This window comes from Merops nubicus, unplaced genomic scaffold, assembly GCF_000691845.1.
Source record: "Merops nubicus isolate BGI_N331 unplaced genomic scaffold, ASM69184v1 scaffold17805, whole genome shotgun sequence".
Lineage (NCBI taxonomy): Eukaryota > Metazoa > Chordata > Aves > Coraciiformes > Meropidae > Merops > Merops nubicus.
This window is the reverse complement of record NW_008607912.1, coordinates 69,111-81,951: the sequence shown is the minus strand read 5'-3', so window position 1 is coordinate 81,951 and position 12,841 is coordinate 69,111. Positions and strand designations below refer to the sequence as shown.

Sequence of the window (12,841 nt, the reverse complement as noted above, 5' to 3'; positions counted from 1 at the left end):
TCTAGCTGTTCATCTTTCCCGAGCAGAGGTTAAAGTCTGAAATGTGTGTGTCTCTTCTCTTCTGACATTCAATCACAGGGAGTAATCAGCAAAATGGTAGAATAAGTAGTAGGTAAATAATCCAGATAAAAGAACTGCACACATGTTCTGAAGAGCTGTTCAATAGCAAATAACTTCCTGCTTGGTTGGGCTGGAATACTGCTCTCAAAAATATGAGACCATTTCTGAACGCTAGGCTATGCAGAAAGCTCAGTTCACAGCATGGGGAAGGAAGTATTTGAGAACAGATAGTATGATTTTGGTGTTCATAGCATGACTACCCTCATTGTTAGATTGTGGGCCCCAGAAGTCTTCCGTAGTGCAGTCAAGACTAAATCTGCATGGATGAAATGTAATTTGAAAGCTACTGACTAACCTCCATTTGAGATGTTCCTAATAAACATGCTATAACCTAGCAAAGATGTATAAATAGAACCTACTTTTTGAGACTATATTTATATAAAATATATAATTTTAAAGAAATAATATGTGATTTCTATATAGATATATAAATAATATATTGTGTATATAAAATTTATTTTAAATTTGATAAAGTAAAGTAGACTTGCTGAAAGGAAATTTTGGTGTTAACTTGCCATATTGTTGTTTGTCTGTTGTAGGCAGCAGCAGGCATACTGTGCTATGTGGGAGCCTACGTGTTCATCACATATGATGACTACGATCACTTCTTTGAAGATGTCTACACACTAATTCCAGCAGTTATCATCATAGCTGTGGGAACACTTCTTTTTATCATTGGACTTATTGGGTGCTGTGCCACAATTCGAGAAAGTCGCTGTGGGCTTGCTACGGTAAGTTGCAGAGTTCTTCTGCGGTGTAAGCCTGTGGTATATTTGGCTGCCTTCCCTTCTCATAGACTTGTAAAATACTTTTAAAGTTTGTTCTAATCTTATTTTATGGCCTTAAATGATTTCCCCTTATTTTGTTACGAACATCTTATTTCAATTTTCTTTTCTGAGTAACGCTGCTTAATTAGTTCTGGCAACAGCAGGCTCCTTCAGCTTTACCTTGTAGAACTGTGATCATTTTATTAAAAAAATGTAAAACCATACTGTTAAGTCATAACAGTTTTTTAAATCTCACTTTTATCTGTTCTGGTTGAAATTGGACAGAGAAAGGTGAGCCAAGAGCCTTCTTGTTTTAATTATCTTGCATCAAGGTTAACTGAGGGTTGTTGTGATGCCTCAATATTTTTCTGTATGGCTTAATTTGGACAACTTGTTTTCACTGTTTTGCCATGTGTTTCCAAGCATTTTAGCCATAATTTCAGATAGAGAATTCGCTAAGAGAGAAGAGAACAGGATTTAAACTGTTGTCCCTGTGTGTCCCCCCTGCCCCCGCTCTCCTCCCTCCCGGGGGTTTTTTGTTAGATACGGTGTAGAACATTTTATTTTTAAAGTGCTCTTAAATATACCAAGACAAATGCTTAATCTGAAGAAACACTCCCTTAGTTCACCTCCCACTCTTAGTAACAGCCTGGGTAGCTTCTTCGTTGTGACATTCCTATTTATCTAATGGAAAGAAGATTGAAAGAAAAACTTGATTAAAGGGCTCCATTATGTTTTGTTTTTTTTTTTTCAGTCTAATGCTTGGCACTTACCTGGCTGGGCAGCTGTTTATTACTTGGTAAAGCTAAGAACACTAAAGTTTCTTGAATGAAGCTAATTCTGAGCTCATGTGGTCAATTTAATTGCCTATTTTATCTGCTAAATCAAAACCTTACCTGAACAAGTACTTTAAATAGCAAATCTATATGGAGGCTTTCAGAAAGTAAATGAGTAAAACGGTTTGCACAAACACTCTTGATTGTATTTTACAGTTTGTGATCATCCTGCTCTTGGTTTTTATCACTGAAGTGGTGGTGGTGGTTCTTGGATACATCTACAGAGCCAAGGTAGTAACTTCTCAAACTCAGTAAATATTTTGTTGTGAACTGTCACCCAAATACAGAGGGTCTTTACTGTATTTGATTCTGTAGAACTGTTAATAGGTATTTGTTGAGGGAATAAAACCAAACCTCCAATTGGGTTAATTTGAGGTATCAATAGCTTAATTTAGAACATCAATTTTCTTCAAAGCAAGGCAGAGAGTTTTCTCAGAAGGAAGAGAAACTAAGTAGAATATATAATTGACATTTGTACAGTAGAAGGGAGCCATGGTAATAAGTACCTTTCCCTTTTCCAAACAGTCTTCTAATTTATTGATGCTGTGACTTTGTGAATGATTTAAGTTGCACAATGTTTGAATGTAGGGCATATTGTTGTGATATGCAGCAACTAAAATGTAATCTTGTGTTTTGGTATACAAACTAACACTGCATAATAATAAAATCAAAGGGATTGGATGGGTTAATTTATACTGTCTAGCTTTATGCAGGTTGTTAACCAGGATTATGGCTAAAGAATTGTGATTTCTCCCATTGTGTAACTGAATTTAAGAACCAGGACCATAAAAATGAAATCAGTTGTTTCTACCAATGTAATATGTGGCAGAAATACACCACATGGTATTAAAGATACCTCAGTGTAGCTTGAAGAAATTACATTTCTAATTTGCACTGTTTCACTGGCTTTTGTTATGTCTACATCTAAAATTTGCCAAAAAACTAGTAGAAAAGGCATTTTTAGCCGTGACATGTAGCACTGTTGCATTATAGGACACTCCAGTGATACCTTGAATAGCAAGCTAAACTACAATGCTATTTACCTTTCTTTGTCCTTCTGTATTTACTGTATAAACAACCCAGGTCTTACTAATTCAGTACTCTCTCCCGCTATCCTGGAAGAAATGGCAAGACAACCATTAAAGTCATAACCTAGAGTTTTTGCTTGGTTTACAAAGGAGGGTCGTCTTGATTAAGCAGCTGAGAAGACCTTGAACTACGCATTGGAAATCCAGCTTAATGACAGTTAGAGTAGGTTGCTTCAACAGAAATGCTATATGGGCGTTGATTAAATTCCAGATATGTGTTTTTCTCATGGTCTGCATTTGATGTTTTGCATGCACTGAGAAGGTCGTTTGGGACTCTGATGCTTGTAGTGGAAGTAGTCCTTAGAAGCAGCTGAGGAGAGTGGTACAATTCCTGGAGAATGGGAAACGTGTTGAGTCCTTACATGTTAACTGGGATGGTTGCCTTCTGCTCCAGCACTTGCAGAAGTGTATTACAATGTAGTTACTCAGCGGTTATGTGGCTCTGACGGGGACTAAGCAGTGGTCATCTTAGTCTGTATTGCAGTCTTAAAGTGGCTTGCTCTTTTCCAGTTAACAGCATCCAGAGCAGAGTAAAGCAGACGCATAGATCTTTCTTCCCTAGCCCATCTGAAATTACACACTTGAAACACTGGAAACTTGGACTGATCCCAGCTGCATGTTCCTGTTGCCTCTCATTCTTGTCTTGCTATGTACGGTTTCACAGCTGTAGGTAATGTGGGGCTAGAGCTTGAGTGAAGAGGGTAGGTGGTTCCTTCTTGGTGGCAGCGTGGTCTTAGATTAAGCCATTGGTCAGAGTCACTACTTGAAAACTAAATCTTTCATCTTTTGAAAGGATGGACAGGCTTTGTTAGTAAAAATTAGTTTTCTTCTACTCTGCAGTACTTACTGTCATAACTACGGGCTTCAAGTGCAACAGGAGTGTTAGAAATAGCTTAATTTCTTTTAAAAAAGCTTTAAACTTTTAAAAAGTACATGAATCATGTTAGAATTACTATAATGTTAACTGTACACACAAAACTTTACAAACACAAGGGAAGTTTGAAGTCATAACAGTTGTTCATCAGAACTGTTGGTAGCAAGGAAGACCAAGTATGATGTTGTCTCAAAGTGCCATTGTGCCCTTCATGCTACAGTGACTAATCTTAGTTGTTAAATTTTCCAACATGCCTCTGTAAAACTATGTGTACGGATCGAGTTCAGATCCCTACTCCTTCAGAGAGCTGAGAGAGACATGTGGGTCATGCTGTGATAGACTGACCTGCTGCAGAATCTGCTAGTAGTGGTACTTGTCAGTGGAAGTGAGGATTTTTGTAAATGGCAATAGAGATTAAACAGGCCACCGGTTGATGGCTTAATGGCTCTCTTCCCCTGGGTGGAGTAGTTCACCCTTTTCTCATAAAACTTGCTGGTTAGCTAGAGCTAGCAACATGTGTTTGCGTTGTGTGTAATTTGCATGGTTTTCAGGCATAATGTTGTCCTAAGTGAACCACAACCCAAATGATGTACAGGCAAGCACTGAAATAAATTCAAAACCTGTGTTGAACAGCTGTTCTGTTATATGAATCGGAGCTGTAGATCACATTAGATTAAAATCAAACATTTGAAAATTAAACTAGTCTGAAATGGGTTGCCTGTGAAGGCTGAATTGACTTCTCTTCGTGTCTGTTTTGATACAGATTTACTTCTAAAGATAATCTTCATTCTTGGGGTGAGTGGAGGAAGGGGAATGGTGCTTGTGCTATCACTGCAAAAAATCCTTCTCTTAAAGCACTTAAGGGAATGTGTTGGTAGGACCTTCCTACTGTAACTTTTGAATCTAAGAAATGTGTATGCTTGGTTGATGCTCAGCCCTGATCTTATGTTCTGTGCATGTGATTCCTGTTGAATGTGACAGGAAAAAATGAATTCAGAGCTTATCGTTCTATCGTACAAACGTTTAGCTACACCCAACTTCCTGTGCATTTAAGTAATGCTTTAGAGTGGAACATGTTGCTTAAAAGGTTCTAGTAAGATTTCCTCCAAAATGGGCATTACAAGATGCCTTTCAGGGGACCAGTGATGGTCCTTGGGTGGCTTCCATTTCTAACACATGTACTTGTCAGCATCTTTAGCAGCTTGACTCATCCGCAGGAGCTTTAGGAGCTATTCCAGTAGCTGTTGCTATGTACAGTGTACTACCATCAATGTTTCTCAGAAAGCATGGTAAGACAGGGAGTGCACAGAGAGCTTGATCACTGTAGGGTGGGTATGTCAACCAAAAGACCTCACCTTTGAGGGTTTACCTGGGCTTCAATCAAAATGTGGAGAGCAGGTTGTATGACTTGCATCCTTGTGGTCCCAAACAGAACGAGTTAGCCCAGGTAGTTATATTAGTTTGGGTTTGGAACTCTGAAGGAGTGGGAGGAAGTGGAAAGGTGAATGCATGCTCTTACAGAGCTCTTAACTTCATGGGATATCTACCACAGCGTTGTAGTAAAAGTAGTTTCCTTTCTGGGATACATTGCAAAGCTGCATTGTCTAAAATCTCATGGAAGATAGCTGCTCAGTTTTTTTTCTTGTCCATTAGCTGCAAGGTAGCAATATCTTTGCAAAAGTCAAGTTAGAATTTTAAGAAGCTCTACTATGAAAGTATGCTAATTTCAGATGATGGGGAGTTAACTTGGTATTCTGAATTACTATAACTGGAAGTGAAATTATTGTACCTATTGTACCCACAGTACTTGTTCTGGCACGCTAATGCCAGTGCTTTCTTAACACTTCACAGGTGGAGGATGAAGTTGATCACAGCATTCGAAAAGTATACAATGGATACAACGGGACAAATCCTGATGCAGCCAGTCGTGCTATTGACTATGTACAGAGGCAGGTGAGACAGTCCTTTCTGGCTGTAAAACACAGACACTCTGTTGCTCTGCTGCTTGTGTAGCCTATCCTTTTCCATTTGGACAAGTCTAGAAAACACTGATTGGTCAATAAATAGCCTAACATGGTTAAAATTAGTGGAATTATGGCATTGTTAATGTGGAGATGTATTTTGTGTAAATGGCTACCTACGAATCACTGTCTGGACTGAAATATTTAGTACTTCTGAATTTTTTTTAGCAATGGAACATTGCAGAATGTTCTCATGTCTCCATAGGTTTATCTAGAACATGCTGAGGGGGAAAATGGTGTTCTTGATTCTAGTTGAAAGCTAGTGCTGCCAGCTTCTGGATTTGAGGCTAAAAACCAATCACACATGGAAAATTCAGGACCCTTTAAGTTTTACAATCGTGTAAACTTAGTCATCTAATATTTGCAAGTGTCAAATGCATTTAAATCAGTCGTACTACTAATTATCTTGCTGAAGTCCCTCCTGTAAGGGAAAAGGGACAAGAAGCTGGTAAACTGACAGTTAGAGCAGTATCGCTGTTTGAGGCTGTACTGTACACAAGAGAACTCCAAGGACTGCAGTAGAGCATGCAGTAGAGTACAGTTCTGTCAGTGGAACAGAACTGTATTTCATTTTGTTTCATTTCTGAAGGATTTCTACATGGTCACACAGATGTGACTATACAAAATTAATTCTGTACCGCAGTTCTGTGAGAAAAGCAAATGCTGGTTCATGTCAGAACTGTCCAGAAAGCAAAGAGTTTTTTTCCCAAGCATCTGTTGTAAGCTTTAAGGATAGAGCTGTTCTAAGCCAAAAATAAAGCTTTTGTCTTGTCAGAGAGGCATGAGGGAAAAGTGGGCTGTCAAATGTTCCCCAAGAACTGGAGTTTCAAGTCTGTATTTTGTGATGAGTATCTTAAATGATGTAAGGCTATAGGCCCCTTTACAATAAGCTTAGTCTATGATTTGCTTAAGTAACTGTCAAATAGTTGGTGCTAACTCAGGTAACAAAGGTAGCCTCATCTTAGCATGCCTGTGTTCTCGTATTGCAATTAGAATTACAATCTCATCTGATTTCTTGGCACATTGACTCTTTACCTGCATGTTTTTTCAGCTGCGTTGCTGTGGGATCCATAACTATTCAGACTGGGAGAATACTGTCTGGTTCAAACAAACCAAAAATAACAGCGTGCCACTTAGCTGTTGCAAAGCAGCCCTCAGCAACTGTACTGGCAGTTTGACCCACCCAATGGACCTTTATTCTGAGGTAAGACAGACAGAGTAGGAACTTATGTAGCCATGTGCTTTTGCTGACAGTAATCTATTTTTCTTTTTAGTGGGAGCATGCGGTCTTGGATGTATTTGCTTTTACAGGAAATAAACATGATCTCGGGGTGGGGGAAGGGGGAGGAATCTCTCCCCTTTTTTCACCTGTGATATACTAATTAATTACTTTTTTAGTGTTTTGAGTTATCTCTCCGCTCTGTTCGATGCTTTTAGTGTGCTTTTTGGTGCACCTAAATGTGGATATATAACTGGTTGCCAGATAGACATAAGAAGTCTCCTTGTTTCAGGGGTGTGAGGCTCTGGTTGTAAAGAAGCTTCAAGAGATCATGATGTATGTCATCTGGGCAGCACTAGCATTTGCTGCTATTCAGGTAAGAGAATATTCTTTAGCAGTGAAATTTTTCTCAAATTCAAAAATTTGAAACTGCTCTTCCAGTTATTACAGGTATGCACAGGATGATGACAGGTTCTAAACACTTCAACACAGAATTTTGCAACCATGCATGGTCTAAAAACTACTGCTATGTAGAAGTATAATCTATCAGATTTGAAGATAGCTGAACATCCAATGTTAAATGCGGTAATTGACAAGAATGTAAATAGTAAATTATTTTTTAAACTAATTGTCTAAGTATTAAATGTCATGAATGTGCTCTGATGGCACTTTACATCTGAAGAATTTGCACAGTATTTAATTTCCAACTTTAAAACAGCTCATACCTCATGCTATTTTAAAGGTGTATATATAGCTTATATAAAGCTTGACTATGCTCCATGACATACAAATAATGTCAAGACCACCTAGGAGATATACCAGGGGTTTTAATAGCATATTCTGCTCTTGTTCAACTGAGCTTTTCATTATCTTGAGGGTTTCTTGCTTTCTGGACTTTAAACAAAAGATTCTAAATTGGAGACCATGCCTACTTAAAATTGAGTATGGTCTGTCTCCCACATGAGCCTTAATTGTTACAGTTATCCTGGATACTAAAACTGAGGAAATAGACTAATGTCTATCTCGGTATTTATTTAGATTTTTTTTTAGGAAGACTAAGACTGTCTTTTAAATGTATTTGGAAAACTGGCATTTTGAATGCTCATCAGCTCGGCAGGCTTAGTACGTTAATCACGTTACTTTCAGACTGTGCCAATGTTATGGCTTCTGAGAAATCTAGTACGTACACTGGATCTCAAGAGGTTTGAAAACTAATTTCGAAGTTACTTTTGTGCCCTTAATAGCAATTGAATTCAAAAAACATTGTAGCTATTGACTCAGGCAATTCAGGATCTTTTTGTTTTCAAAAGCAGCTTGTGAGACAGATTGTATGAAGGTAAGTAATCTTTTGCAAACCCTCACGTGAAAATATGGTTGAATTTCTATTTCAATCCTACAAGGATGTACTTACAGTTAACACTGTATACAGTAATATTGTTGAACTGTCCAGAACCAGATTACTTCAGCTGTGCAACTTCAAACTTGGTGATATCTGTGCTCAGTTTTCTGAAGGAAGGTATTTTCTTTTAATTGCCATTCTTAAAACTTTAAAGCAATATTCAGTCTGCTTGAACACTGAAATATATTTGTGTACTGCAAATAAAGGTATTTACCACAATCATGACTCCTGTGGCAGACTTCTTGTGTAGGAAAAAACTATGTTATGAGGCTGGGTGAGCTGAATCCCCAGCAGGGGCATTGTTGCCAGCTTTGGAGCTTGCAGGTTGATTAACAGGTCCACCCCAAAATGCAGCCCAGTTACATTCTTCTCTGGGCTTGAGCCAGAATTTCTGACACATGCTTGCAATGGAAATGTGGCTACTTGCATCCTTCTTTAGTCTTGGCTCAGCAATTCCTGGCAGGCATGTTAATTGTATCCCTTCTGCAGTGAGTGCTCTTTGATTTTTCTCCACATGTCAGTAATCAAGCTATTGGCAAAATGCATGTATTGTATAAACAGTTTGTCAAGAGAGAATATCGGAGAAATTTCTTTGATAATGCTGCATTGTAGCATTTTGAAATCTCTTTGCTTAAAGTTAAAACACACTGTGATACCTGTTTAGAAAATTAATAAAGATAAATGTTGAATACAGGATGTCGGGAATACCCTTGAAATTTTTGTCTACTAATATTCACTGAGTGCTAATCACATTTAAGTCTATTGGAGGTCATATTTTTGTATCTTTTCTGCACAGTTCCAATGGTTGTAAATTGAAAAGACAGCAGTTTCACTCAAGTTGATCAAAACAGTATTCAGACTGTTTGGTTACTTCTGCAGCTTAAAAGGGTGTTACAACTTATGTCTCACTTGTAATACAGAAGTTAAGGATGTACTTAGCCTGATTCTCTGCAAAATAGACTGTGGGCTAATTGAAATGGAGACAAGAATGTAAATTTCAGTAAATGACCTGTAACCTATGTCATGTACTTTAATCTTAGAGGAGTAAAAAAACTTTTTGATAAAGTTTAGTACCTTTTCTATACTCGCTGCATAGAGTCCACTCTGAACTGATTGTTATTTTGTGTGTTAGGCAGTAAGGCTTTCCAGAGTTCATTCCCTCTAATAGCTTACATTCAGCAAATATGGCCTTCAGTTCTTTAAAATGAAAAGACTGAGGAGAATTTTTGCAAGGCTTGGAATTGGCAGAAAGCTTGATTTTATGCATAGAACTAATTTTTGGTATGTTCGTGTTTCAGTTACCATGGGAATCTTCCAGTGTGTGATAATTCCCTGGTGTCAACAGTGACAGCACAGAGCTGTTAATAAATAGGAGCTAAACTGAAGAGAGCAGAGGCATTGCAATGCAGAAGTGCTGCTTGATTAGCCACAGAGGTCAATCTTAAAGATAGCTTTTGTAGTTCATGATCACTTACAGGGTGTACTGAGCTTGGCATATATAGAGAGTCAGTAAGGTTTTTGTACAAAAAAAAAAAAGAGAAGTTAAAAAAGCTAAACAGGTTCAGTGAAAGCAAATTGTGTATAGTTATTGCTAGCAGGCAAATTACAAACCAAAACAAACTGAACAACAACATAAAAACAACACAGAACAAACCACCTGATTGTGGCATTTGTCTAAACTTTACTAAAAGTTAGAGGGGGATGCATCAGTCCTTCCTCAACACTAACTTAAAATATTTGTTTACAATATTAAGTAGCAACTGAAGTGAAACAGAATCAGATGCCTTAGAAAAGTTTGAGTGCTAGCACGTTTTAAAAAAAATACATACTACGTTTCTGTAGAGAAGCTTGAAATACAGGGATTACTTCTGTGTTTACAGTGAATTCAAGGAATATGCTCACTGGCCTCCTGAAGGATATAAATGGTTTAATTAACTCAGAAGTTGCTTATACAAGTTCTTATTGCAGTGCCCGATTGTTTCAGATTTTACACAACCCTGTGTACATTGAATGTTGAGCGAGTCATTGACCAGGTTTACCTCTGTGCGAATGACTGTAAATGTGTTGGAACTATCTTTACTTATTTGGAATACACAGCTAGAATGAATTATAGCAAATGACAAAAGGAGGTATTTTTCTGGGACGTACTCTTCATTTTATTCTTGTCTTGAACATGAAAAAAACATGTTTCTGTACTTCAGAGGCTGTGAGCTTTCTTCAGAATTCTCTAGCCACTACCATAAGCTCTTCATCTCACAAGTCTAGTTTAAGGGTTTTTTTAGTTGTGGATATTATCTCCTCTCGTAGACAGGCTCTGTCCAGGAAGAGTCATTATCTCATGTAACTGTTTTTCTCTTGCTCTGACATTAATCTAACATTTGGGAGTCAGACTGAACTGGAACCACCCAAGTAGCGATGGAAATTGAAGAAAGAAAATTTATTTTTACCAGCAGGCTGAAGTGTCGTATTCTAGGTTACACTCTATATGCCTTTTTTGAACCTGAGCTGGTTTCTGCTATAGATCCAAAGCTGATAATGAACTCCAGGCAAAGGATATTATTAGTCTTTCAAGCTTGTTCCTTTCCAGGAAATTAAAAGCTCGTATGAGAATTGCCTCATGCCTCTTGTTAATCATCGTATATTCAGGCTTAGGATTTCTGCAGCATTTTCTCTTCAGTCTTTCCACAGACTTGAGTGCTCTGTTGCATGTTCTGTCATTTAGTTTTAAAACTAATGCAATGTTTTCATCAGTATTAAAAAAAAAAAAGAAGAGTAACTGTCCTTTTGTCACAGTAGTGTGTTTTCACTGATTTTTTTCTGTATCGATGAAGATGTTTTACACTTGGTTTCTGATCACCCATTTCAGTCTTGTTTGCTTTCTTTTCAAAGGTTTTTTTTTCAAGATGGGTTGTGGGTTTTTTTAAATTTACCTTCTGAATGATACTTCATAATCCAGAGTTATGACAGGAGCATCATGAATTATTTGCATCTGAACAAGCTTCTATGTATATGACCAAATCCATACTATCTCTTATTGTATTAGAAGCTGCTGCCAATTACTGCAGACCACAGAACACTACTATACCTGATTTTTTTTTTTTTAACTAGGTACAGTCTTATCCTACCTGCAGTAAACATGCAACTTCTGTAAAATATCATGCCCTACATCCCTGAGGATGCTCCTCTGATCTAAGTCTTGTAAATATAGTGTGATCAAACCTTGTATTGCTGGCAAATCTGCCAGCACAGTCATGGTACTGTCAACTTTGACAGCAGGAAAATTGTCTAAAAGTGAATAATTCACATGGGACTTAAGCTTTCTAATATGACATGGTAACAGTCTTTCAAATGCCCAACAGTGAAATAGGTTTTGCTCTTTTTTCATCATCACAATTAGAGGCTAATGCAATTGAATTTAGATTTTTCATACCTGATAAGTTGTACAGATTTAGGTACTGTTAGTAAAATTAGTAGTTTCTTCTATCTGAATTGAGGCAGAATACAAGTGGCTGACCAAAAACTTTTGTTAAAGATGTCCAAGACAGTCTTGCAGGAAAACAAGGCCTTGCTTTTTGCAGCAAGAAGTGAAGCTTTTTTGGGAACCATGTGCTTGCTGCCATTTACCTTATGGGCAATGACAGTCTTGTGAAGCACGCTGACAGTTCCTGTGCTGAGGTTAAATCTCTTGAAGTACCTTCTGTGTACTGATCCTGTTCTGTTTTTTCTCCATAGCTTCTGGGCATGTTGTGTGCCTGTATAGTACTATGTAGGAGGAGTCGGGATCCTGCCTACGAACTTCTCATCACTGGCGGAACATATGCCTAGAAGAGAACGTGAACACGCAGTTCAATTCAATCTTATCTCTTAGGTGGAAGGTGAATGGGCCAGGTCTCCTGCAATAGCTTTCTCGCCCTGAGCTTAGTCAAAGCACACCTTTCACAGATGAGGACAGCCGTACTGTACACTGGTGATGGGCAAAACAACTCAGCTTTACACACACCCATATAATTCCTGTGACTTTCACTGTCTTAGCCAGCTATTCATGTATCTAAATGTTTTAGTATACTAGTAAACTTTCTAATTTCAGAACCATTTGCAAGTAAAGTGTTATTTGGTTGATATGAAAGTCAAAGGATGTGTGCATACTTTGGTAGATTACCTCTAAGCATTAACTGGCTGATTCTTGCATATGTAGAGAGGATCTTAAACCTTCACTACACAGAACTCTTTTGGCCAAAGCTGTACAAAGGAAGCCAGCTGTATCTAATTTGTGAAAAATATTTTATTCTTGCCCCTCACCAGTGTCGCTTTTTAAAAACACTTGAGTGAAGTCCAGTACTCTTTATATATAAAAATTGTAAAATGAAAAAAAAATAAACAAAATTTTAGGGTTACATGACTGCAGTTTTGACCTTCAGAGATGAAGTCTTGCAAGCATTAATGGTTTAAAATACAAGCTGGCTTTTCAGGAGTATAATGTATGCACTACTGTTCTATAATGAAATATTTCATTTTTC

The 12,841-nt window shown here is 37.7% G+C and overlaps 1 protein-coding gene across 1 annotated transcript; it reads left to right on the top strand.

The window, feature by feature from the left end:
• Positions 1-659: 659 nt before the first annotated feature.
• TSPAN3 (tetraspanin 3) lies at positions 660-12,841 on the top strand (the record flags this gene model as incomplete). Its single annotated transcript, XM_008940130.1, has 6 exons — positions 660-851; positions 1,880-1,954; positions 5,537-5,638; positions 6,758-6,910; positions 7,218-7,301; positions 12,057-12,841. Coding segments are annotated over 6 exons (699 nt in total), but the record flags the coding sequence as incomplete, so codon positions are not given.